Raw genomic sequence first — 25,056 nt, forward strand, 5'->3', positions numbered from 1 at the left:
ATCTTTGACTTGTAGAGGCGATCCTGGGCCTCAGGCTATAAGCAAGTCCAGCAAAAGTTGGACTTCGTCACTGAACCAGTCTCAGCCTCTTGCTGGGAAGCCAGTAGAGCACAATGCAGGACCACACCATATAAAGCAACAGCGCAAGTGCAGAGTTAACAGCCAAATGTATTCAGGCATCAGTTTTCATTCTGAGTCATTGCAGCCAACAGCATCCTTGTCTCATCTTTCTTTTCCACTGTCAATCTTGCCATCTCCCTTTTCGCCTCCTTCCTCTTCTTTTCTTGGTGTCTCTGACCCCAGGGTCCACCCTGTGATCTTTGGGTTCCTCTGATGTAGTGGATCTCTCATCCCCCACCCTAGACACCCAGGTGGTCCTTAGAGAAACCAGGAAAAACGGGCAAGACATGGATGATAAGTATAAGCAGTGAAAGAAAGAACTGAAAAGGAAAGGAAAGACTACCTCTTTTCTAGTTCTGAGGCTCCCTCATATCCAAGACCACCAGCTTTCTGTCAAGCATTCCAAATAGAAACTTTTAAAATTATTTTTATTTTCCAATTCTTACTATGGTTTTCTAAAAAGTCAGAGAGACAAGAAATAAAAATGACCAGGAGATATATATGGTATGGCATCTGGAAGGTAGCAATTCCTCCTTTGTACCAAGGGTGTTAGTTTTAAAATTCCAAGTAAACTGAAATTGGAATGCTTCCTTCCCCCCAAGTTACTGCTCCCTGCCTCTCCTGTCTTCATGCCATAACCACAGCCTTCCTTTTTCATCTCTAAAAGGTGAAATACTGTTAAAAAAGTTCTACATATGAATTCTGCTGAACTTGTGTGGTTACGAGAAGCAGGATGGTCCAGTGGTAAATATCAGAGACTTGGCCAGTTAGCCAGACCTCAGTTTGAACCCCAGCCATGTGACACTGAACCAGTTACTTAAAAAGCCCAAGCCTCACTTTCCTCATCTGTGAAGTGGAAAAAATAATATTCGACTCCATAGAGCTATTGTGGGAATTATTTCATATAAAGAATTTCTATATAAAATTTCAACTTTAGCTGATACAAGTATCCACTATTTTCAGCGTAGACCTAATGAGTCAGGACAGTGCAATATTTTATAATGCCTGTCCTTAGCATTATTAAGGCACCTTAGAAGATTTTAATGAACTATGAAAAAAGTCTAAAGAAAAAGCAAGTGGCTTGTCGTTTAATTTTCTTGGAGTCCACATTGAAAGGACGTTTGGAACACGCTTCCTTTTTATGTGGGTTTGATGTAAACAAAGGCCATACTTGTGATGAATGTCCTACTTCATCAAAGCGAGTTGGACTTAAAATACACTTGAAAAATTGAACTTGAGTCAACGATCTGGATTTAATTCCTATCATAAATGTCAAGCTATAATGAGAGATTCATCTAAGGACTGTTTTATTAAATACTAAGATTCATGATAATTATCCCCTTGAGTATCTTCCTTCCTCCAGAAGAGGAAATGTAAAACTCATCACAAAGCCAGTGGAGAGAACGACACGATTTTCCTTTTCATGGATCTAAACGGGTTTTTATAAAATCCCAGGAAAACATTCTCCCAGTCAACCACAGTGATGACAGTATATGCAATTGGGATTTGGCAGATTATTTTAATAAAAAGGGCAGCGGCCACTGTCATTGATTCTTGACTAAGTGCAGTGCTTTACAAATGTTATGTTCTCCAATCCTCAGAATAATCATGAATGCTAGGCACTGTGACCCCATTATATAGACAAAGAATCTGAAGCTCAGAAAGTTGAAGTCACTCAAACAATGCCACACAGCAAGCCAGCATTGCAGCCAGGATTAGAATCCACTCTCAGGCGCCAACACTGCACTCTTTCCTTCCACAAAGTTATGTTAAAGGGTAAAGTGGGATTTTGTTAATATGGGCAACTCTTCCAGTAAAAATATGAATAAGAAGGACTCCGTCACTGAAGATATCTCACCCAGCATTTTTTTGTGGAGAAGGAACCCAGTTTGGGTGACTTTCTTGAGGAAGTAGAAATTGATTGTTCACGCATAAGAATATGTTTCTGTGATTACTTTTCACTTTTACTTGGATAGTGGCCCATCCGAGGAGAGAACTGTTACTTAGGAAATTAGTATCATGTTATTACTGGCTTTAAAGATGCTTCTATTGGGGCATAGGGTACAAATGCTATCTGTCTTGCACTCTGGTTCTAACGCTGTCCCTTGGGGTCAGGGGAGACATTTTTATATTTGTAAACCAGCAGTTCCACAACTTAAATGACCAAATTGTTGTTTTGTGTTTTGTTTTGTTTTTTTAAATATGCAGATTCCTGAGCTTCTGCCTCAGAGATTCAGATACAAAGGTCTTGGGTATGACTTAGGCACGTATAGTTTTAAAAAAGCTTAATGAGGGCTTCCCTGCTTAATGAGGGCTTCCCTGGTGGTGCAGTGGTTGAGAGTCCGCCTGCCGATGCAGGGGACATGGGTTCATGCCCCGGTCCAGAAAGGTCCCACATGCCGTGGAGCGGCTGGGCCCGTGAGCCATGGCCGCTGAGCCTGCGCGTCCGGAGCCTGTGCTCCGCAACGGGAGAGGCCACAGCAGTGAAAGGCCAGCATACCGCAAAAAAAAAAAAAAAAAGCTTAATGATTCTAATAATCAGCTAGGTTTTAGAATCACTGGATAGTATATTATGTTAAGCCCTTTGTGTGTCAAAGTAGTTTCTTGGGTAGAATATTGCTGTGGTTGTAATTCACTGAAGTCACCATTGCAGGTTACTAAAACTATACACATGTTTATATTTCTATATATACATTTAACTTATATATGTAATATATATATATTTGTACATTAAAAAGTAGTGTATTGTGTACATATATAAAATATATGTATATATAAACATATATATACACACATACGTGCTGTGTGTGTGTGTGTGTGTGTGTGTGAGAAACTGAAAATCCCCAGTGTGACTCAGCATAGTATCACACTCAGGATTGATCTTGGATCTCTAACCTGGGCCAGTGTTTACAGAGTCTGTGGCTTTTTACCCCTTGGCCTCTTCATCTGGTGGTTGGTCTTAATCCTTAGTTGCAAGTAAAGCCTTATTTCCTATGGCTGACTGCCACGCTGGTCTCTTGCCGTTGCTCTCAGGGTTGAAATTGTGCAGATGGGGTTTCTTCAAGTGTGTCTTTAGTCTTCATTGCTTGAGTTTGTTCCGCTTCAACAAACTCATCAGATGCCAGCTGCTTACAGATCCCACTCTACCTGAGAGTGTGGTGTCCGTCAAAGGACCTTAACGGTTGGCTGTGTTACTACCAATTACGGTTCGTGTCCGTGGTCCACCCTTGCAGGCTTCAAAGAAGGCATGGATGGTGAATATCATAACTGAGTCACTAGCTCTGAGTGCTATTTCTGTTATCTACATAAACATAAATATTCTAGCTTCTAACTTTAGTTACAACACACTTTGTGGGCACATCTGTTTCATCCTTTAGATGCCATAGACAGTACCTTGAAACTACAAACTTTTTAAGAGCCTATGAAAAGTGCTTGCCACCTGAAAAAAGCATATGTGTTTGCTCTTGTGTATGGAAAAGAAAAATGAAAATTAATAAATTAGTTAAATGTCTGTAAAACATTACACTTTGCTAACTTCAACCATGGTTAAATTTAGTATTTATTCCAACATCAGTGATTTTTGAAGACACATTTTGGATAGATTTCCTTTTGCTGACAAATCATAGCCCACCATAACTTAATAAGTTGCTCAGAGCCAGGTGTTTTCCAAAAAAATTATAAAAAGCCTTTCAAGTTTTTATAGCAAAAATTATTTTTAATGTGGGCTGTTCGTGCGTATTAATATTTTGAGGTGGGAATCTCAAAAAGGAAAAATGATTGGAGCTACTCATGTTATAAAACACCCGTTTGTAAGTGGCTGATTTTCTGCACTTTAAAAAATAAACGTATCGGTTTAAGTGAATTCTCACATTATGCTTATTGTTTAATCTTCTATCCCCTAATATACATTCTTCATTGCTTAATTAAAGTTTTCTGTTTTTTATGAGGGTGCTTAATCCGCAAACACACATGTACTGAGATTGGCTTCCTGATATGAAATGGATAATTTATAGATCTAGAAATGTTTGGGGAAGTGCAAACCCATTTCTAGCTGTTTAGGGCTGAAAACCATTCAGCTGGCTTTGATTAAAGTGAAGCTGAATCAGAAAGCTAGAATTTGCCGATGATTTTGCCATGTAAAATGCAGACATTTTACGTGGTTTTTCTTTTCATCGAGTTTATTGCTTTGATATAAAGAGCTGACTGGCATGTGAGGCTGGGCTGTAATGTGGGTGCTGCAGTGGTACCTGAGCAGGGAGAGTGATGCAGTGTCCCAACCATCCTGGATCCCTTGACTTAAAATTCCACCTCTCCTGTGAAACCCCACACCTGGATTAGGTGCCCTTCCTGCATGTTCCCATGGAATCTTCTAGTGCATCATCATAGCTCATTGTCATTTACTTTCAATTGTTGACTTTTCTCAAAACCATCACCTCCTTGAAAAGAAACTGTCTTGTTCATCATGGTCTACCCCAAACCTAGCAAAATGCCCAGCACATAGTAGTTCTGCAAATATGTTTCAGTAATGTGACAAATGTGAGGCTTACAAGTAAAACACATCTTTCAAAGATACATTTAAAGCATGATTCAAAAGTAATAAAATAAAACTATGTGATGAAATTGTGAACTTTTTTAGGGTTAGGAAGAGATTTGGGGGAAAAAGGGCTTTGCTAATGTTTCTAAAATAATATTGAGCCTAACATCCTTTTAATTATAACCAGGTATAGCAAGTAAATTTTAATTTGGAATGAGAGAAACAGGAAACTCACAGTACCCTTAAGAACGCCTTTATTCTTGAACTGTTATATGTAAAAATGTGCAGTCGTTCATGACATTCCATGAACGAAAGAGCTAGAGTAAAATGCACTGGAATGGATGCTACTGGTGCCCCGGTCAGAGCCCCTTTACCTGGCAGGTGTACTCCATCCCCCGGCTGCTGCGGGTTTGACTGCTAACAACTCAGTTACCTCTTCTACAGAGAACTACCCTTGGAACTGCCACCTTGGCTCCAGTCAATGACTAACTGATGTGGGTATATAAAACCTTGTGGTAAGTCAACTCTGAGGTGTAACTCACACTCCAGAGCTCCCCATGGGGTCAGACTGAAGCCAGTCATAGCTAAATCCAATTCTAACCTAACCTCTCTGCCTGCACTCTCCTGCCTCCTTCATACCTAAAAGCTTTCTCCCAAGAACACTCCCGCTATAAATCAAAGGAACAACAACCCAGTCTGCTTCTAGGAAACCACCTCTCAGATAGTCACTGAAATGAAATTTCAGCTTCCGATCCCTTTCCTCCAGGCTTGTGGAGGGTTCAAGAGCAAAGACGGATAAGATTGGCATCCCCCACCCCTCAGCCCACCCTATGCTTTTCCGGACTAATTATACCTGCAAATCATATTTATTTATTTTAGAAATGATAAATGTATTTTATACATGATAACCAGAACACTTCTTCCAGGTGCCTCAATTTTATTCAAATTTAACTTTTTATTAGTACCTATTTTGTGCCAACCATGTGCTAGGGAGGAATTAGGAAAGGAACGGTGAATAAGACATGATTTCTGCCCTCAAAAAAAAAAGAAAAGAAATCTCAGCTTCTGAGGATGTGCTTTCGGTGGAAGAACACAGAGTGAACAAACATGTAGTCTCTTCTTTTGATTTGATCGCACAGAAGCAATAGCCTCTCGGCCCAATTTAGCGCCTATATAAGAACGACATTTCATCCTCTTCGCTTCCAGATGATACACGCATGGTGTCTGTAAATCAAGTGAATTCAAAACTGTTCTCTAGAGCATCCTTCCAGAGCCACGATGAAGGAGAGCGCTGACAGATCATTGCTTTGTAAACATGATTGGGAGAGGGGAGTCAATGTATTATTTCCTGCAGGTCTTCCTTGGAATAATACAGTTTTCTTTTCAGAAAGTATGACATGGCTTGCCTCCCTCTGAATAAAATTGCCCTTGCTTGTTTTTGAGATTTTTTTTCTCTCTGGACACAGCCTGGAAAAGAGTCAGGGAGGGCTTCCTGCAGCAATGCTATACTTTTGACTGCTGGGCCATGTGTGTCATATGTGGCCTTACACGCGAGTGTGTGTTTGCTTCCCCTCCAGTGCTGGAAGAGTTTTAAGGCAGGAAGCAAATGATGTCCTTTGAAAAATGTCTTCTTAAATTATTGACTGTGTGCTCAGAGTCCCTTTTTTTCGTATGTGAACTTCATCTAGAAAATAATAGTAGATTAAAAAAAATTTTTTTTAATGGTAAGGCCTCCTAAGTTTTCTCACTGACCAGATGAGGGAGTTGGGCTGGAGGAGTTCTAAGGTTCTGTTTTTCTTTTACAAATTCTGATTTTTTTACACCCTCTTCCTGGATATGCTATATTTAAACTCCATGTAAAATAATTTCTTTCAGCCTATGTCAGTATTAATTTTTGTTGTTTAGCTAGCAGATCCAAAGAAGGATGTATGTGTGTGTGTGTGTGTATGTATGTATGTATATGTGTGTGTGTGTGTGTGTGTGTGTGTGTGTGTGTAATTTAATCTGTATCAGGGCCTATCACTGAAGCTTTCTGACTTAATAATATTTTTGAATGAATAACTAAAGTGAATGAATAGGAGTAGTAGAGAAAAAAACCACTAGCCTTTATATTAGTATAGGATAACTGTTATAACAAAGACCCTAAAATCTCAGTGGTTTCAAGCAATTAAAAAAAATAAATGAAATGAAATGAAAAGTCTGTTGTTTGGTCACAGCCAGTGCTGTCGACAGAATAGGTAGAGGAGTGGGGCTGTGGGGTGGAGCTAGTCTATAATCCATACAGTCACTTAGGGACTCAAGGTCTTTCCGTCTTGGGACACTTTGATCTTCAACATGTGGGCCCTAAAGTTGTTAAAGAAGGGGAAAAGAAAGTGGAGGATTACCCATAGGAAATTCCACCAGAAGTGGAATTGGCCCCTTTCCACAGGCCAGAACTCAGCCCCATGGCTCTGACAGAATTGCTGGAACAGGAGGCTGGGAGATGTTACCTCATAATGTGCCCAGGCAGAAAAGGAAAACCATCAAGATTGCTGGGTTCTAGAATCCTCTGCCTTAGCTGGTTTAAAGACTTGCTAGTATTCGAGCTTGAGAGCATGATGAAAGGGCCTTGCTGACCATTGCTTTTCCTATCCTACCCCCTCTTCATGCCAACTTTCATTTCGTACCTTTTCTCCCAACTCACACCATTTCCTTTCATCCAGCCTCATCTTGACTCTCTTTTATTTGATACCTTGACATAAGGAGACATAATGTGAATGTGGATGGGCACCCCTAAGGAGAAGGATTTTCATGAGCCAGATAAATGGAAAAGACAGCTCACTGGAAAAGTGGCACACATTTCAGAAAGGGAATTGGGAGAGGCAGCAAGGAAGCCAGGAGATGTTGGTTTGAGTTGACTTGAGATGAGAATGGGTTATACTAGTAGGGGACAAATCCCAAGATGAAAAGTCCATTTCTCCATATAGTAGAATGTAATGTCTTGAACAAAATTTTATAAACTATTATAAAATTCAGATGGAAGATCCTCTCTCATGTTTTTAACTGCATTGGAAGGACCAGCACCCACAATTAAGAACTGCAACCTTTTGAGAGTAAGTCACCCCAGCTGTTCTATTTTTTTTTAACATTCACATAAAAATAACATGCACATACACACATTCAATCATTGAGGAAGATACTTTTATAAAGAACATCGTTTCCTTTCTGCCTTAAACTCTTCCATCATGGAATGGGAAGCAAACATGTACACACATTCAGTAAACCTGCTCAGCAGTCAAAACTGTATCATTACAGCAGGAAATCCCCCCAGATTTCCCCCAGGCAGCTCCTGAAGAGCTGTAGAGTTGCAGATATTGTAATACTCCTAATTTGTAATATAGATTCCTGTGATAGGGATTCCCTGCCCCAAACTCCCTTAGGTCCAGAAAGACACTAATTCGTCTTTTTGGCTGGTCATTAATGACCAGATTTGATCTCCCTTCTCACTTGTTATGCTTAGTTTAATGAAAAACACTTTCTGGAAACAAGTTTCTGTTTCTGTTTGTAAGTGGTATCTCTTACACCTAAAATTCTTACATCGGACAATTTCATAGAGCCAACAGACACAAAAGTCTTTGCCAAGAACAATTCCCATGAAGGGTATAAAAGCAGTGAATCCTTGGAAGTCCAGAGTAAATGACAGGACTTGCCCCCAGATATTAAGTGGGATTAAGTGCACCTTTTCTGAAAGCCATGTAAAGCAACTGCATAGTTGACACACCATGTTTTTCTTCCCCCAGGGCTTTCCTGGAAAGGATGGATCCTCTGGCCCTCCGGGACCACCAGGGCCAATTGTAAGTATTTCCAGGAACTACTGGGATGTAGTACTGCTTTAAAGCAGTTCATCTCTTTTGTGAGATTTTCTTCTGCCAAACCTTTCACCTTGGCGGCCATCTTTGCTATAGTGTAACAACTCATCCCTTGGTACAGAGCTCTTCCTAAGACATCCTTAAAAAATAATGTATCCATGTGGCTTGATTATTCTACCTCTGAGCCACTTTGCCATAAGATCACCTGCATTGATTTACTTTTATTAGACACAGATTAAGACTTGAATTATTTTTTCTTTTTAAATTTTTATTGGAGTATAGTTAATTTACAATGTTGTGTTAGTTTCAGGTGTACAGCAAAGTGAATCAGTTATACGTATACATATATCCCCTCTTCTTTAGATTATTTTCCCATATAGGCCGTTACAGAGTATTGAGTAGCATTCCCTGTGCTCTACAGTAGGTCCTTGTTGATTATCTATTTTCTATATAGTAGTGTGTATATGAATTTGAAAGAACTACATCTAACCGACAGAGTGGAGACTTTTCCAAAACTGTCTTCCTTACTTTTGTGGTATGTTAGTTGGAAACAGGAATGAGCAGTGAATCCTGAAGACTTGGTGTTGGGCGGGGAGGTGAGGTTAACTGTGCATGTTTGCTGCTCTCTCTTGAGAGCTAGCTGTTTTCGATGAGAATGAGTGAGTCCTCACTTTTGCTCCGTATTCCTGTCTATTAGGGCATTCCCGGAGCCCCTGGAGTCCCAGGAATCACAGGAAGCATGGGACCCCAAGGCGCCCTCGGACCACCTGTGAGTATGTGGCTGTAAGCCAGTCAGGATGGTTGCCCAGTTATCCCTCTGGTTTATTTATGTGTTTAAATTTACAGCATCTTCTTTGGTCAAAATGTTTTTTTCAGGACTGGATTCTGTGGGAATCCATGAGGAAAACAGAGAATCTCCTATAGGATAAAGATTAAGATCAGACTGTGCATATATCATGGCTAAAGACAAACGGTCCCAATAGGGAATCATCTGCAGCTAAGCTTCTGCTTATATATATTTCCATTGTTTGTTATTCTGTATTTGGCTAAGTCAACTCAATGCCATCTTTACAGGGACTGGGTACAATACTATCTGTTAATTAGGCCTGTCTCCTGGGTGAGAAATACAAGGCTGGAGAAAGTCCAGGATTAGTGAAAATGAGAAGAGATTTTTCTTTTCTAAACTCTGTGAGAAAGACAGACTTTGCCATTAAAACACACACTCACACATTCGCGAATAGTGGTGTAAATGAAGGCCCAGTGAATGGAACTAATTACCTCCCATTTTTGTGCTTCTAATCTCTTAGGTTGGTGCTTAAATGTGATCAGTGGAGGGGGTAGGGGTAGGATGGGGGAGAAACAGATGAGCTTATCTGGGCCTGTTTCCTCGTCTGTAAAATAAGGTTGTTGAAGTACAGCCTCCAGAGGCACACTTGGCATCTTCTGCGACTTGCAAATTGTTCCTTCTGGGTGTAATTATTAGTCAGCCTTCTGATGTTATCTGCGAGGTACCAAATCTGTATCCATAAACTAAAGCAATTGAGAAGTGTCAATGTATATACATTGCAGATGTGCTAAGGATTCGTGGAACAGTGAAATCTGAAGGGTGAGGGTAGGAGAAGTTAATGAAGTAGATTTCTACTCCCTGCTATAACAATGACCACAATCTCAGGGGCTTAAAACAACAAAAATTTATTATCTTACAGTTCTGTAGGTCAGAAGCCTGATATAGTCTCCCTGGGTTTTAAAATCAAGGTGTCAGCTTTTCCTTTCTGGAAGTTCTAGGGGAGAATCTGTTACCTTGCCTTCTCTAGCTTCTAAAGACTTCCCACCGTCCTTGGTTTGTGGCCCACTTTGAAGTCAGCAGTGTCACATCTCTCTGACCATTTTTCCATAATCATGTCTCCCCCAAACATAGCCCAGAAAGTTTCTTTGCTTTGAGTGATGTATGTGATTACATTTGGGCCACCCAGATAATCCTAGATCATCTCCCTACATTACTTCAAGATCCTAACTAAATCACACTTCAAAGTCCTTTTGCCACATAAAGTAATATATTCATAGGTTCTGGGGATTAGGGCATGAACACTTCAGGGGCCTTTTTCTGCCTACCACACTGAAGAAGGCATAACAGAAACATTGGTTCTCATTCAGAAAGAAACTCTCTCCCTCTAGCTACTCAGATAGTCGCTCTTTATTCTTGAAACCCATTTCAATAAACTGATTTTGCCCTCAGGGTCCTATTCTAGGCTGTGATTCACATGACACATATGCAGGTACACAAACACACATAAGACATGAACATAAAAAATGCCTCCAGATTTTAGCAAACACATCCTAATTTGCACACTCAAAGCTCTCCTTAGTTGTCATTTTACAAAGCCATATACTTATTTAAGATAGCTACATTATCATGGTGCAAAACCTTTTAGATCTCCTCTTTTCATATCAAATCGCTAATGGGTCACAGAAGAAAATTTGATTGCTTTATCCTCATACATCTTTTTCTATTATCTCTGCTACCAGGCTTCAGTCCACTTCCCAAAATGTGCTCCAGGAAACAAGAGTTCCAGAATATGTCAGCAGGGCTCAGAGAGCAAGGGGTTCTGGGAAAGAAGTCTCAGAGATAGTGTATACTAAATCTGTTTCTCAGAAAGTCATGACAAGTCTTAGGAGAGCAAAGACTTTGAGGCACCTTAAGGTGAAACAACCAACCAAAACACTGGTTTAACTTGGTTAGACAATAAACAAATGTATTTGTGCAGTTTCCCTTAACCCAAGCTAGGTTGACCCTAACTGCAGAGGGATGGAATGCGATAGGAAAGAACAGGCTCTAGGAGTACTTGGGAGAGAACAGTGGGGTGTGGGAGGAGTAGAGTGAGATATGAAATACATTAGGTAAGTAGGACCCCACCCTGCTTATCCATCTGGCCTTTTGTAGCTCTAGAATAGACTTTAAATATGGGGCATAGAAAAATAGCAATACATTTTTTCCTGGAAATAAAACACTCGTTAATAATATTATCTTCTATTGTTATAAATCAACAGAAAAGGTCCAATGATGGTGGCATTTATATCAGAGACAGCACTGGGTATTCTCTCAAAAGCCAATTGTTCTCTGAACCGTCCAGCCCAGACTTTTCCCTGTGTTTTGGGCTGGGAGGAGCCATATGCCTACTGGCTGCCAGACTGGCGTGTCTAGTAAAGTAGGCTCAGTGTCACGGTGTAAAGGCCTTGATTGATTTCCCATGGATGTCTGTCTAGGAAGGCGGGAGGGAAAGAGACCAAGAAAGACACACCGCCCCACTGAAAATAGCAGTGTGTTTCCTATAGTCGGTGCCAGGAAAATGTTTGCTTTCATGAACCCTGCTTTTAGCTGCTGACTTCCCAGGACAGAATGGGCATTAATGCTGTTGCGGTCATAATTCCTACCTGAGGCTTAAGCGTAAGCTAAAATATGGTATCTCCCCTCGCAGAAGAACTGCAGGAGGAATGTTGTGTCATTTCCTGGCTTGAATCTCCTCAGTGGATCCCTGTCACCAGGGGATAGGGCCCAAATATTCAGCCACGTATACCTAGCCCTTGACGATGGGCCCTTACTTTACCCTCCAACTTGATCTGGCATCGTCCTTTCTCTTGGAGGTATGACAACATCCCTTGGAGTTGTCACCCCAAATTATTTAAAGCTCCCCCAATATATGCCATCCTGTTTCACACTTTTTTTTTTTTGCCTTTTGGGGATGCTCTTCCATTTGTCTGGGTTGCTTTCTCCTCCTTTCTCTACCTGGTGAGCTTCTGGCTATTATCTCTCTTAAACTGTGCACTTCCAGTGTGAGGCCACCCTCATGTCCTCAGGCTGAGAGACTTCATTTCAACTATTGATGTCCATCTCTCCACGAAAGGAGAGTTCCTTGAGGGCAGAAATTTTATCATACTCATGTTCTGATTCCTAGACCCCAGCTCAGTATCATAGAGGGTACTTAATAAGTGTTTGTTAAAAGAAAGAATGAAGGTATGATTGCCTTCCAGTTAGGCTGATGTGCAGGTGAGTATGAGAAGGTTATTCTTACAGATTGGGGTCAGATGTGGGAGACATTTAGAGCCGAATGAGGGATGTTTTGATTTTGGTTAGCAGACATCTAATATTTGGAGCTTGGACCATGAGATCATTCTTCTTGCCTTCAGGACTAAAATTCTGTGAATCTGTGAATGTAGCTACTGTATTTTCTTTTCTTTACATTTCAAGGTTCCTGAAATTAAAGGAAAATGTGCCATTTTTTCTCACCTACATGTACAGGGAATGTGTGTTTTCCCTCAAAGCATACTTTGGTGGCGTTATGAACCTTAACTCACTCAGGAATTTTTAGTTTGTTTTTGTTTTACTTTGCAAAAATCAAAGAAAAAATGTCAGAGAAGTTGGAATAAAAAATAATTTCTTGCCATTCAGATATAGTCACTAAATGGATCGTTCTTGGAGACTGCCTAGCTATGTCATGCAGCTACTTAGTAACAAGCGTTGTGAGGCTGAGTTTGAGGAATTTCAGGCCCAGTTAAATACATCCATCTCTATATACCAGAAGGTGCCCACAGCTGATGCTGTCCATTTACCTTATCACTCAGGTTTGCACTGTAGTTTTTTTTCTTTTTACTTCTTCTTCTTTTGTTTTTTTGGCTGCGCAGCATGGCATGCAGGATCATAGTTCCCCAACCAGGGATCGAAACTGCATCCCCTGCCGTGGAAGCTTGGAGTCTTAACCACTGGACTGCCAGGGAAGTCCCTGTAGTTTCTTTTTCTAAGTTTCAAGCATTTCAGACAAGACAACTTAATAAATGATAGCTAGCAGTGGAAATATCAAAGAACACATTGGTTCAGAAACAAAAATATTCAAGATAAAATAGATTATAAGAAACGACTCAAACAAAATGATAAGTCACTCGAAAAAAACAAACAAAATGAAACAAAACAAAAATCTAATTCTGAATGACTGCTGTGAGGTTTGGGAGATATATATTTGCTTTTTAAATTATTACTTAATTAGGCAAAATATTATCTTCACTGAAAAAGATGATTCTGGCTAGCAGATTTGTTGAGCAGTGTTCTCTTTCATGGCAGCAGTAGTGTGTTCTGGGGAGAGTGCAGATTCTGGAGCTTAGCTGATTGGGTTCAGGTCCCAGCTTTTCCATTTTCTTATTGTATGACCTTGGGCAAGTTATTTGTCTTCTCAGTACATCACTTCCCTTATATGTAAAATGGAAGTAATATCTCATAGGGTTCTTATAAAGAATAAATATATTTATCTCATAGGAATCTTACAAGGATTAAATGAGTTCATTTTATAGGGCTGTTATAAGAGTTAAATGAGTTAATACACCGAGGACAGTGCTTGGAACATGGTAAAATCAGCTTGAGTATTAAACTACTAGTACTTACAAACAGTTTCTTAATATATTAAAAATGTGGGGCTTCCCTGGTGGCACAGTGGTTGGGAGTCCGCCTGCTGATGCAGGGGATGCGGGTTCGTGCCCCAGTCCAGGAGGATCCCACGTGCCGCGGAGTGGCTGGGCCCATGAGCCATGGCCAATGGGCCTGTACGTCTGGAGCCTGTGCTCCGCGACGAGAGAGGCCACAGCAGTGAGAGGCCCACGTACCACACACACACACAAAAACTGTGAAAGAGTTACTTATTCTTGTTTGCTGATTTTTGTTTTTGCTTTGTGTCAAATACTTGCAAAGGAAGTAGGCAGCAGTCCTAGATATATAATAAATATTTAAATTTAATATTGGACTTAGTTGAATGTTCGAGTGACTCTTTTATGCAAAAAATGGGCTAGGTGGTTTTGGAAACATAAAGTAATATAAGTTATGGTCCCCAGTATTAGAGGTCTTACCATCTGCACAGAGAGAAGAGAAATCCATGCAATGACTTGTAGCTATACTACAATGAAAATTTAGTGTCAGATAGGTGATACTTGAACTAAGTATTGCATTAGAATATTCCTATTGTTGATACCTAATTTATAAGTTATATGCTTAATACCTTTCTCACATTTCAAATGTTTTTATACACTGACTAGACCAGGTCTGTGAGAATGAGAAGTTGTAATTTTGATGAGCAGGAGGTGGGGAAGATGGGGCTAAATAACGAGACATTGAATTTGAGGACTTTGACTGTGTCACATGGATGTCTAAGAATCACTGAATGATTTCTGAATAGAGGAAGAAAGAGCTGCCATCAATCAACAGTCACTGAGCTTTCTAAGTTGTATGCTGGTAGTATCTGAGGAGGATGAGACTAGTGGTTTTGTAGAGGATGAACTGGAAGGGAGGGTTTTTAGTTAGAGAAGCCAGCTAGAAGGAAGTTGCAAATGCACTGGTGTGAGATGGGTAGGGTAGCACCTTGGTGGTGGAGTGGAAGAGATAGATATAAGAGGAATTGCAATGCAAAAAGTGTGCATGTACGTGTGTGTATGTGTGTGTAATAGACATGCAAGAGGCAATGGAATGGACATTCACAGAAAGATAGACAAGATGAAAAGGTAGAGGGCTATGTACCAGATGAAGGAACAAGATAAAACCCCAGAAAAACAACTAAATGAAGTGGAGATAGGCAACCTTCCAGAAAAACAATTCAGAATAATGATAGTGAAGATGATCCAGGACTTTGGAAAAAGAATGGAAGCAAAGATAGAGAAGATGCAAGAAGTTTTTAACAAACACCTAGAAGAATTAAAGAACAAACAGAGATGAACAATACAATAACTGAAATGAAAAATGCACTAGAAGAAATCAATACCAGAATAACTGAGGCAGAAGAACGGATAAGTGACCTGGAAGACAGAATGGTGGAATTCATTGCTGCAGAACAGAATAAAGAAAAAAGAATGAAAAGAAAAGAAGACAGCCTAAGAGACCTCTGGGACAACATTAAATGCACCAACATTCGTATTATAGGGGTCCCAGAAGGAGAAGAGAGAGAGAGAAAGGACCCAAGAAAATATTTGAAGAGATTATAGATGAAAACTTCCCTAACGTGGGAAAGGAAATAGCCACCCAAGTCCAGGAAGCGCAGAGAGTCCTAGGCAGGATAAACCCAAGGAGAAACATGCCAAGACACATAGTAAGCAAATACACAAAAATTAAAGACAAAGAAAAAAAATTAAAGACAAAAATTATTGAAAGCAGAAAGGGGAAAACGACAAATAACATACAAGGGAACTCCCATAAGGTTAACAGCTAATTTCTCAGCAGAAACTCTACAAGCCAGAAGGGAGTGGCATGACATATTTAAAGTGATGAAAGGGAAGAACCTGCAACCAAGATTACTGTACCCGGCAAGGATCTCATTCAGATTCGATGGAGAAATCAAAAGCTTTACAGACAAATGAAAGCTAAGGGAATTCAGCACCACCAAACCAGCTCTACAACAAATGCTAAAGGAACTTCTCTAAGTGGGAAACACAAGAGAAGAAAAGGACCTACAAAGACAAACCCAAAACAATTAAGAAAATGGTAATAGGAACATACATATCAATAATTACCTTAAATGTGAATGGATTAAATGCTCCAACCAAAAGACACAGACTCACTGAATGGATACAAAAACAAGACCCATATATATGCTGTCTACGAGAGACCCACTTCCGACCTAGGGACACATACAGACTGAAAGTGAAAGGAGGGAAAAAGATATTCCATGCAAACGGAAATCAAAAGAGAGCTGCAGTAGCAATTCTTATATCAGACAAAATAGACTATAAAATAAAGACTATTACAAGAGACAAAGAAGAACACTACATAATGATCAAGAGATCAATCCAAGAAGAAGATATAACAATTGTAAATATTCATGCACCCAACCCAGGAACCCCTCAATGCATACGGCAAATGCTAACAGCCATAAAAAAGGGAAATTGACAGTAACGCAATAATAGTAGGGGACTTAAACACCTCACTTTCACCAATGGACAGATCATCCAAAATGAAAATAAATAAGGAAACAGAAGTGTTAAATGATACATAAAACAAGATGGACTTAGCTGATATTTATAGGACATTCCTGCCAAAAACAGCAGAATGTACTTTTTTCTCAAGGGCTTATGGAACATTCTCCAGGATACATCATATCGTGGGTGACAAATCAAGCCTTGGTAATTTTAAGAAAATTGAAATCATATCAAGGATCTTTGCCAACCACAACGCTATGAGACTAGATATCAATTACAGGAAAATGTGTTTGTATCTGTAAGAGATACAAACACATGGAAGCTAAACAACACACTACCTAATAACCAAGAGATCACTGAAGAAATCAAAGAGGAAATCAAAAAATACCTAGAAACAAATCACAATGAAAACACAACGACCCAAAACCTATGGGATGCAGCAAAAGCAGTTCTAAGAGGGAAGTTTATAGCTATACAAGCCTACCTTAAGAAACAAGAAACATCTCAAATAAATAACCTAACCTTACACCTAAAGCAATTAGAGAAAGAAGAACAAAAAAACCTCAAAGTTAGGAGACAGAAAGAAATCATAAAGATGTCAGAAATAAATTTAAAAAATGAAGCAAATGATAGCAAAGATCAATAAAACTAAAAGCTGGCTCTTTGAGAAGATAAACAAAATTGATAAACCATTAGCCAGACTTATCAAGAAAAAAAGGGAGAAGACTCAAATCAATAGAATTAGAAATGAAAAAGGAGAAGTAACAACTGACACTGCAGAAATACAAAGGATCATGAGAGATTACTATAAGCAACTATATGCCAATAAAATTAACGACCTGAAAGAAATGGACAAATTCTTAGAAAAGCACAACCTTCTGAGACTGAACCAGGAAGAAATAGAAAATATGAACAGACCAATCACAAGCACCAAAATTGAAACTGTGATTAAAAGTCTTCCAACAAACAAAAGCCCAGGACCTGATGGCTTCACAGATGAAATCTATCAAACATTTAGAGAAGAGGTAACACCTATCCTTCTCAAACTCTTCCAAAATATGACAGAGGGAGGAACACTCCCAAACTCATTCTATGAGGTCACCATCACTGTGATACCAAAACCAGACAAAGATGTCACAAAGAAAGAAAACTACAGGCCAATATCACTGATGAACATAGCTGCAAAAATTCTCAACAAAATATTAGCAAACAGAATCCAACAGCACATGAAAAGGATCATACATTATGATCAAGTGGGGTTTATCCCAGGAATGCAAAGATTCATCAATATATGCAAATCAATCAACATGATACACCATATTAACAAATTGAAGGAGAAAAGCCATATGATCATCTCAGTAGATGCAGAGAAAGCTTTCGACAAAATTTAACACCCATTTATGATAAAAACCCTCCAGAAAGTAGGCATAGAGGGAACATTCCTCAACATAATAAAGGCCATATATGACAAACCCACAGCAAACATCATTCTCAATGGTGAAAAACTGAAAGCATTTCCTCTAAGATCAGGAACAAGCCTAGGATGTCCACTATCACCACCATTATTCATCATACTTTTGGAAGTCTTACCCATGGCAATTAGAGAAGAAAAAGAAATAGAAGAAATCCGAATTGGAAAAGAAGAAGTAAAACTGTCACTGTTTGCAGATTACATGATACTATACATAAAGAATCCTAAATATGCCACCAGAAAACTGCTAGAGCTAATCCATGTATTTGGTAAAGTTGCAGGATACAAAATGAATGCACAGAAATCTCTTGCATTCCTATACACTAATGATGAAAAATCTGAATGAGAAATTAAGGAAACACTCCAATTTACCACTGCAACAAAAAGATTAAAATACTTAGGAATAAACCTAACTAGTGAGACAAAAGACCTGTATGCAGAAAACTATAAGACACTGATGAAAGAAATCAAAGATGACACAAACAGATGGAGAGATATACCATGTTCTTGGATTGGAAGAATCAATATTGTGAAAATGACTATACTACCCAAAACAATCTATAGATTCAATGCAATCCCTATCAAATTACCAATGGCATTTTTTTTATAGAACTAGAACAAAAAAACCTTAAAATTTGTGTGGAGACACAAAAGACCCCAAATAGCCACAACAGTCTTGAGGGAAAAAAAACGGAGCTGGAGGAATCAGACTCCCTGACTTCAGACTATACTACAAAGCTACAGTAATCAAGACAATATGGTACTGGCACAGAAACAGAAACATAGATCAATGGCACAGGATAGAAAGCCCAGAGATAAATCCATGCACCTATGGTCAACTAATCTATGACAAAGGAGGCAAGGATATACAATGGGAAAAAGACAATCTCTTCAATAAGTGGTGCTGGGAAAACTGGACAGCTACATGGAAAAGAATGAAATTAGAACACTCCCTAACACAAAAATAAACTCAAAATGAATTAGAGACCTAAATGTAAGACCTGACATTATAAAACTCTTAGAGGAAAACATAGGAAGAGCACTCTTTGACATAAATCACAGGAAGATCTTTTTCATCCACCTCCCAGAGTAATGGAAGTAAAAACAAAAATAAACAAATGGGGCCTAAGGAAACTTAAAAGCTTTTGCAAAGCAAAGGAAAGTACAAACAAGACGAAAAGACAACCCTCAAAATGGGAGAAAATACTTGCAAACAAATCAATGGGCAAAGGATTAATCTCCAAAATGTATAAACAGCTCGTGCAGCTCAATATTAAAAAAAACAAACAAACCAATCCAAAAATGGGCAGAAGACCTAAACAGACATTTCTCCAAAGAAGACATACAGATGGCCAAGAAGCACATGAAAAGCTGCTCAACATCACTAATCATTAGAGAAATGCAAATCAAAACTACAATGAGGTATCACCTCACACCAGTTAGAATGGGCATCATCAGAACATCTACAAACAGCAAATGCTGGAGAGGGTGTGGAGAAAAGGGAACCCTCTTGCACTCTTGGTGGGAATGTAAATTGATACAGCCACTATGGAGAAGAGCATGGAGGTTCCTTAAAAAACTAAAAATAGAACTACCATATGACCCAGGAATCCCACTACTGGACATATACCCAGAGAAAACCATAATTCAAAAAGACACACACACCCCAATGTTCATTGCAGCACTATTTACAATAGCCAGGTCATGGAAGCAACCTAAATGCCCATCGAGAGACGAATGGATAAAGAAGGTGTGGTACATATATAGAATGGAATATTACTCAGCCATATAAAGGAACGAAATTGGGTCATTTGTAGAGTTGTGGATGGATCTAGAGACTGTCATACAGAGTGAAGTAAGTCAGAAAGATAAAAACAAATATCGTATGTTAACGCATGTATGTGGAACCTAGAAAAATGGTACAGATGAACCAGTTTGCAGGGCAGAAATTGAGACACAGATGTAGAGAACAAACGTATGGACACCAAGAGGCGAAAGTGGCAGGGGCGGTGGTGGTGTAATGAATTGGGAGACTGGGATTGACGTATATACACTAATATGTATAAAATGGATAACTAGTAAGAACCTGCTGCATAAAAAATTAAATAAAATAAAATTCAAAAAGAAAAAAAGGAGGCAAGGGAAGGAAGGGTAAAAGATATAACCAGTGATGGGCTTGGACTGGCTTGTACGTGCTTGGGAGAGTAGATTTTGTGCTTCTCTTCCCTTTGAAACTCCATCTTCAGTGACAGCACATTTGTCACTTGAAATCAGCCATAGTACAAGCATTTACACCTCTGAAAACAGCAAACAGTACAAGTGAGGGCTTTTCATTTTTCCAGAAAGCCAGTTTACCTGCACACCGTGGGGTGAACCCAGAATTTTGAATTTGGATGACTAACTGAATAGAGATTTTGGAGATGATATGAGTTTGATTTGGGACCTGTTGAGATTATAGTAACAACTGGGAACAGTCTGACAATGTGACAAATTCCATCTCTAAATGGCACTCACTACCCTTTTGATAGAGAGGATAAAATGTTGTTCAGTAAATCTATTACGCTGCCTTGGAGTTGAAACAAAAAGATGAAATTATTCTGAAAACACATGTTTTGCATTATACATGTAACTTCATTGCAGAAACACTAAAAACGCCATTGTTTTATCAGTAAAAGTTTTTACAGATATGGTAAAGTTTCCTATGGATCAAAGAGTAGCTAAGCCACAAAACAAAATAATGATTCAGCTGACAGTTCGTGTTAATACAAGCTCGTATCATCAGGGAGACTCAGGGAGAAAGAATTGTTTGCTGTTATTCTGGATGGAAAGCAGAGTGAGGATGTGGGATTTCACAGATTTCATCTTTTACTTGAACTCTTAAGTCGGAAGATCTTTTCCTTTCTGTGAGAGATATTCTTTCAAAAATTAAAAGTTTATCTTTTCAGCAGAGATTTGGGAAATCAATTATGCAGCATCAGTAAAGTACAATTCAGAGGGTGGTGTTTTGTGTGAAACGATGTGAATGACTTATTCAGTGACACTATGTTGCAAAGCAGTATTGCTGCATGATCCCAATTTTGTATTCAAACTTATTGTGTCTGTGCATTCAAAGGCTGGAGGAGTAAAATGTTTAAAACAGCTGTCTCTGCTTGATGAGTTTACAGGTTGCTGTTTGTTTAACCCTGTTGCTGTGTATCTATTTTTGCTGTAGAATTATGAGAGTTAATAAAAAATGTTGATACAATAAGAAAAGATACACTGTCATGCTTGGCCGAGTGCAGTGTCACAAGTAACCTGACAATTTAAAATTTTACAGGGTGTCCCTGGAGCAAAGGGAGAAAGAGGAGAAAGAGTAAGTATCCTCTGGAGTGTTGACCAGTGGCAGCTGACTGCACACCTTTTGTTGCATAAGCCTGATAAAGGATAACCATTTACTCTCATGATTACTCATTGCTCTAATACCACTCCTCTTCCCCCTCTCCTCAACTCGCTTGGCTGTGAGCACATTTTCAAGGGAAAACCACCCTGTGGGCTAGAAATCAGGAGTGCTGACTTCTAGTTGCAGATCTGCTACTATCCAGCTAGATGACCTTAGGCCACTTCTTTCAGGCTAACATGGAGAGAATCAAACTCATCTAACTCACAAAGTGGATTTAATGAAGACATAATATAATGGATGTGAAAAGGCTTCAGAAAAGTAAAAGCTCTATTCAAAATGCCAAGCGGTAGATTGAGGCTTGTGTATTTCCAATATGGGAACCAAGGAAGACAAAGGCAGCGTGGAATCAAAGAACTGGCTGCGAAACTTAGATCAGTTTATTTCAGGGGCTTCTATATCCTTTGAGAAATTGTGCCACTGCTCATATAATTGTGCTGTCGGCTCTAGTAGAAACAGCAGTGACCTTGGGCTCATCCAGTTACCTCTGTGAACACTTGGGCAGTATGTTTAACTCTGTTCATCTGTAAGATGGATTTAACATCTTTCCTCTGAGTTGCTGTTAGTATTAAGTAAGCCACTGGTTGAGAAATTGCTGTATTTTCAAACTCTAAAGAGCGATAAATAAGGCATTAAATACGTATGGGTTTATTACAAAACTAGTAAATTTTTTAGAATCTGGGGCCAGAAGCACTTGAACTTTTTAATTTCATAAAGGCTCTCAGGAACCTTGTACCATGAGTGCCAGATTGCTTACACCTTCTCCGTGTGCACCATGGTGGTCAATCCTACCTGTTGCTAGGAGACAAAGAGCCCAGGTTGGCAACAATGAGTCAAGTCCCATTTCCATCCTGGAAGTCCTGCCATTGGCTGGGTTTGTGGCTGAGAGTCAGCAGTCTGCTTTTTTCTCATCCAGGGTGACCTACAGTCTCAAGCCATGGTGAGAGCAGTGGCACATCAGGTGTGCGAACAGCTCATCCAAAGTAAGTGCGTTATAGTTACAGATGTTTTTTTATTACACGTCCAAATGGGAATTTGCCTTTCACACAAGCGTAAAGACTAAGCTTTGTCTTGTTGCAGAAACATAAGCTTTACAGATGGCCATCACTAACCCATCTAAGTGATCATTACATATTACCCTAGAGTTCTGCATCGATAGTGCAGAGACCAAATTCCTCTCTGTTGTTTGTCCAAAAACTCTCTGTTTGCCCATATAGGTTTAACTTGACTGTCCATATCAAATCTTTTATTTCTTCTTCATCTCTCCAGATAGATAGATTTTTTTCTCAAGTCCTCAGCACTTGAAAGCTGCCAAACTAAGGCATCAGAAGCTACCTTCAAGCCCCTAGATTTAAATCCATATCTCTTTCTTACCCATTGCTTTTGGTTAGCCCAAGGCCCTTCCCTTTATTCTTTAAGATTTATACCAGAAAAAATGTGGACACACAAACATACATGCACACATGGGGACAGGCTTCATGTGAACATTTGACATGATACTTGGGCTCCGTGCCAAAAATTACACTGGAACACACTTTATATCACACCTGTCCCATTTCTTCATTTTAAACTTGAACTTTCCCACAGGCCAGTATTTCAGTTACTGATTCATGCTCATTCACTTCCATACCCACGCATCTGTGCATTTCTCCCCTGCCCACTGACTTTATATCTTGTCTCAGTAATCTAACCAGAGGGTTACTAGAGTGGGCCCTTCTCTCTGCCAGTCATTTGTTTAGTTCCACAAAGATCTGAGGCCACAAGGAGATGAAATATTCCTCTCAAACCCAGACAGCTCTGGCCTAGCTCTGCTGCCAAGCCCCCTGGTTCTGTAGCATCCACCATCTCCAAGGCCAACATTACCTAAGCGGCTGCCTTAACAGCTTTGAGGTTATATTTTTTTAACCTGGGAAGTTTGGGAATCCTGTAAGTGTCCAAGAAGGTGCTATTGGCTGGGTCCAAAATTCCATCTGCAGTAGATAAACCCAGATCTCATCCTGCAGAAAGCATGGAGTGAAGGTCTACAGGGGCTTGGAAGAGTTTTCATTAAGACGTAAATCTTAGGGCAAACTGAATACAAAGCTACTCTCTTCAGATGTAGTAGTAATGCTCCCTATATTTTAACTTTATTTCATTTTGTATTATATTGCCCAAACTAGTGGTTGTGAAAGAATTTATCAGTTAAATGAAACTACTTAAGTTTAATGCCAAAATAGGGTCTCTGAAGATACAATTAATTATAAAAGGGAAACAACATTAAGTAGAATATGTCCAAAGCTAACCTGTACCTTGGATTATTTTGTAAGTTTCTCATTTCAAGTATACACTGTAAATGGGTGGGTAATGATTTTAAGGAAACCTAAGGGTTAAATCCTAACATGACTCACTGACTATAATATAAGGAAGATTTCACAATAGTTGCTATCTTATTCCACTGTAGAATAAAAGTCTTATATAAATATGTGATTATTTGAAACATGCCCTAAAAATTGAGAGTCCAAAATGCAGTTTTTCCCATCAGCAATTCTCAGATTCTTGTGAATAACTTCTAGGAAATAGAAACCAACAGGGGTTATACAAGAGCTGAAACATGTCAGTAAAATAGGGAGGCCCTGCCTGTCAATGTCCTTGTCAGAGGAAAAAAATAGAAGAGATTTTATGCCAGTCTATGAGCAAAACCCAACCCACCCAGAAGCTTTATTTCTGGTACCTCAATCATCTGCCCACACACCTCTTCACGTTTCTCTGGGCTTCTTATTTCCTTCCTTAGGCTTCACCTCAGAACTTGATTATCATTTAGCATAGAATTCCTCACATGCTCAGTTACCTGGTTTTTAGTCCAGATCTGAATTATGCTAGGAAAGTTTATGTGAGAAGCTGTGTGAGGCTGAGGTGATGACAGCTAGAGAAGTATCAATAATAAAGGATGGCCCTTTTATCAAAGGAGGAAGCTGAAAAAGCAGATGTGGAAATGTCTGATCCCACCCAAACATTCATGGACATGCCTACTAATGGCTCCTGGGTCATCAGGAGGCCAATCCTACTTACAGTCATGGTCCTATGCTTAAGAACGCATTGACTATATCTTAGAAATCATCCCTCTAAAAATGGTTACTATTCTTTATTTAGGGTTCAATGTTTACAAAGGAATAAATGACAGTCATCTGGAAAGTTCACTTCTTTGGGAAAATGTTATCTCCTGATGATGCTGAAAAATGGGGCATTATGGTATCAAATACTTTCTCAATCTATACTTCTAATTATTAAAATACATTCTTCCAGGCACAGCTGAGTTAAGGGATTCTGGGAGAGAGCACCAGATTTTTTTTAAAAATAAAGCTATTCAGAGTTTCTGCAGCTGGGACCCAAGTAAAGGTTTCTGCAAAAAGCCTTGGCAATGAAGAAATGAGTTGAAACAGAGCACTTGTCTGGGGATTACTGAGCAAGAGGGTGGGACAGGCTTTGTGGGTTGGAAGAAAGACATATTACTTGGGTGGAAATCGCTGGGGAAAAGGGGCAGCTGGGTGAGGATTTAGGGGTCAGATAAATGTTGGGGGTGAAGATAAAATTTATGATTTCTGGTCAGTGATGTTTACTGAGATGCTGACGTGAGCTGTGGAATTCCAAACACATGAGATGCGACTTGAATACAGTCCAGCTGTTAATATCATCCGAAGTAAAATGCAAAAAGTTTTCAGTTGGA

The 25,056-nt window shown here is 39.4% G+C and overlaps 1 protein-coding gene across 8 annotated transcripts in view; it reads left to right on the forward strand.

Annotated features, from left to right (window-relative positions):
• Window positions 1-25,056, forward strand: part of COL14A1 (collagen type XIV alpha 1 chain) — a 267,475-nt gene that overhangs the window by 216,762 nt on the left and 25,657 nt on the right. For 7 of the 8 annotated variants that reach the window (XM_059995120.1, XM_059995114.1, XM_059995119.1 and 4 more), the window contains 4 exons: window positions 8,434-8,487; window positions 9,200-9,271; window positions 21,234-21,269; window positions 22,270-22,336. In XM_059995120.1, the coding sequence (XP_059851103.1) occupies window positions 8,434-8,487; window positions 9,200-9,271; window positions 21,234-21,269; window positions 22,270-22,336 (229 nt within the window). Of the gene's footprint in view, window positions 1-5,098; window positions 5,170-8,433; window positions 8,488-9,199; window positions 9,272-21,233; window positions 21,270-22,269; window positions 22,337-25,056 lie in introns of those variants that run through there. The other variant, XM_059995121.1, reaches the window with a different exon arrangement.

Source organism: Delphinus delphis, chromosome 17 (assembly GCF_949987515.2).
Source record: "Delphinus delphis chromosome 17, mDelDel1.2, whole genome shotgun sequence".
NCBI classification, from domain to species: Eukaryota; Metazoa; Chordata; class Mammalia; order Artiodactyla; family Delphinidae; genus Delphinus; species Delphinus delphis.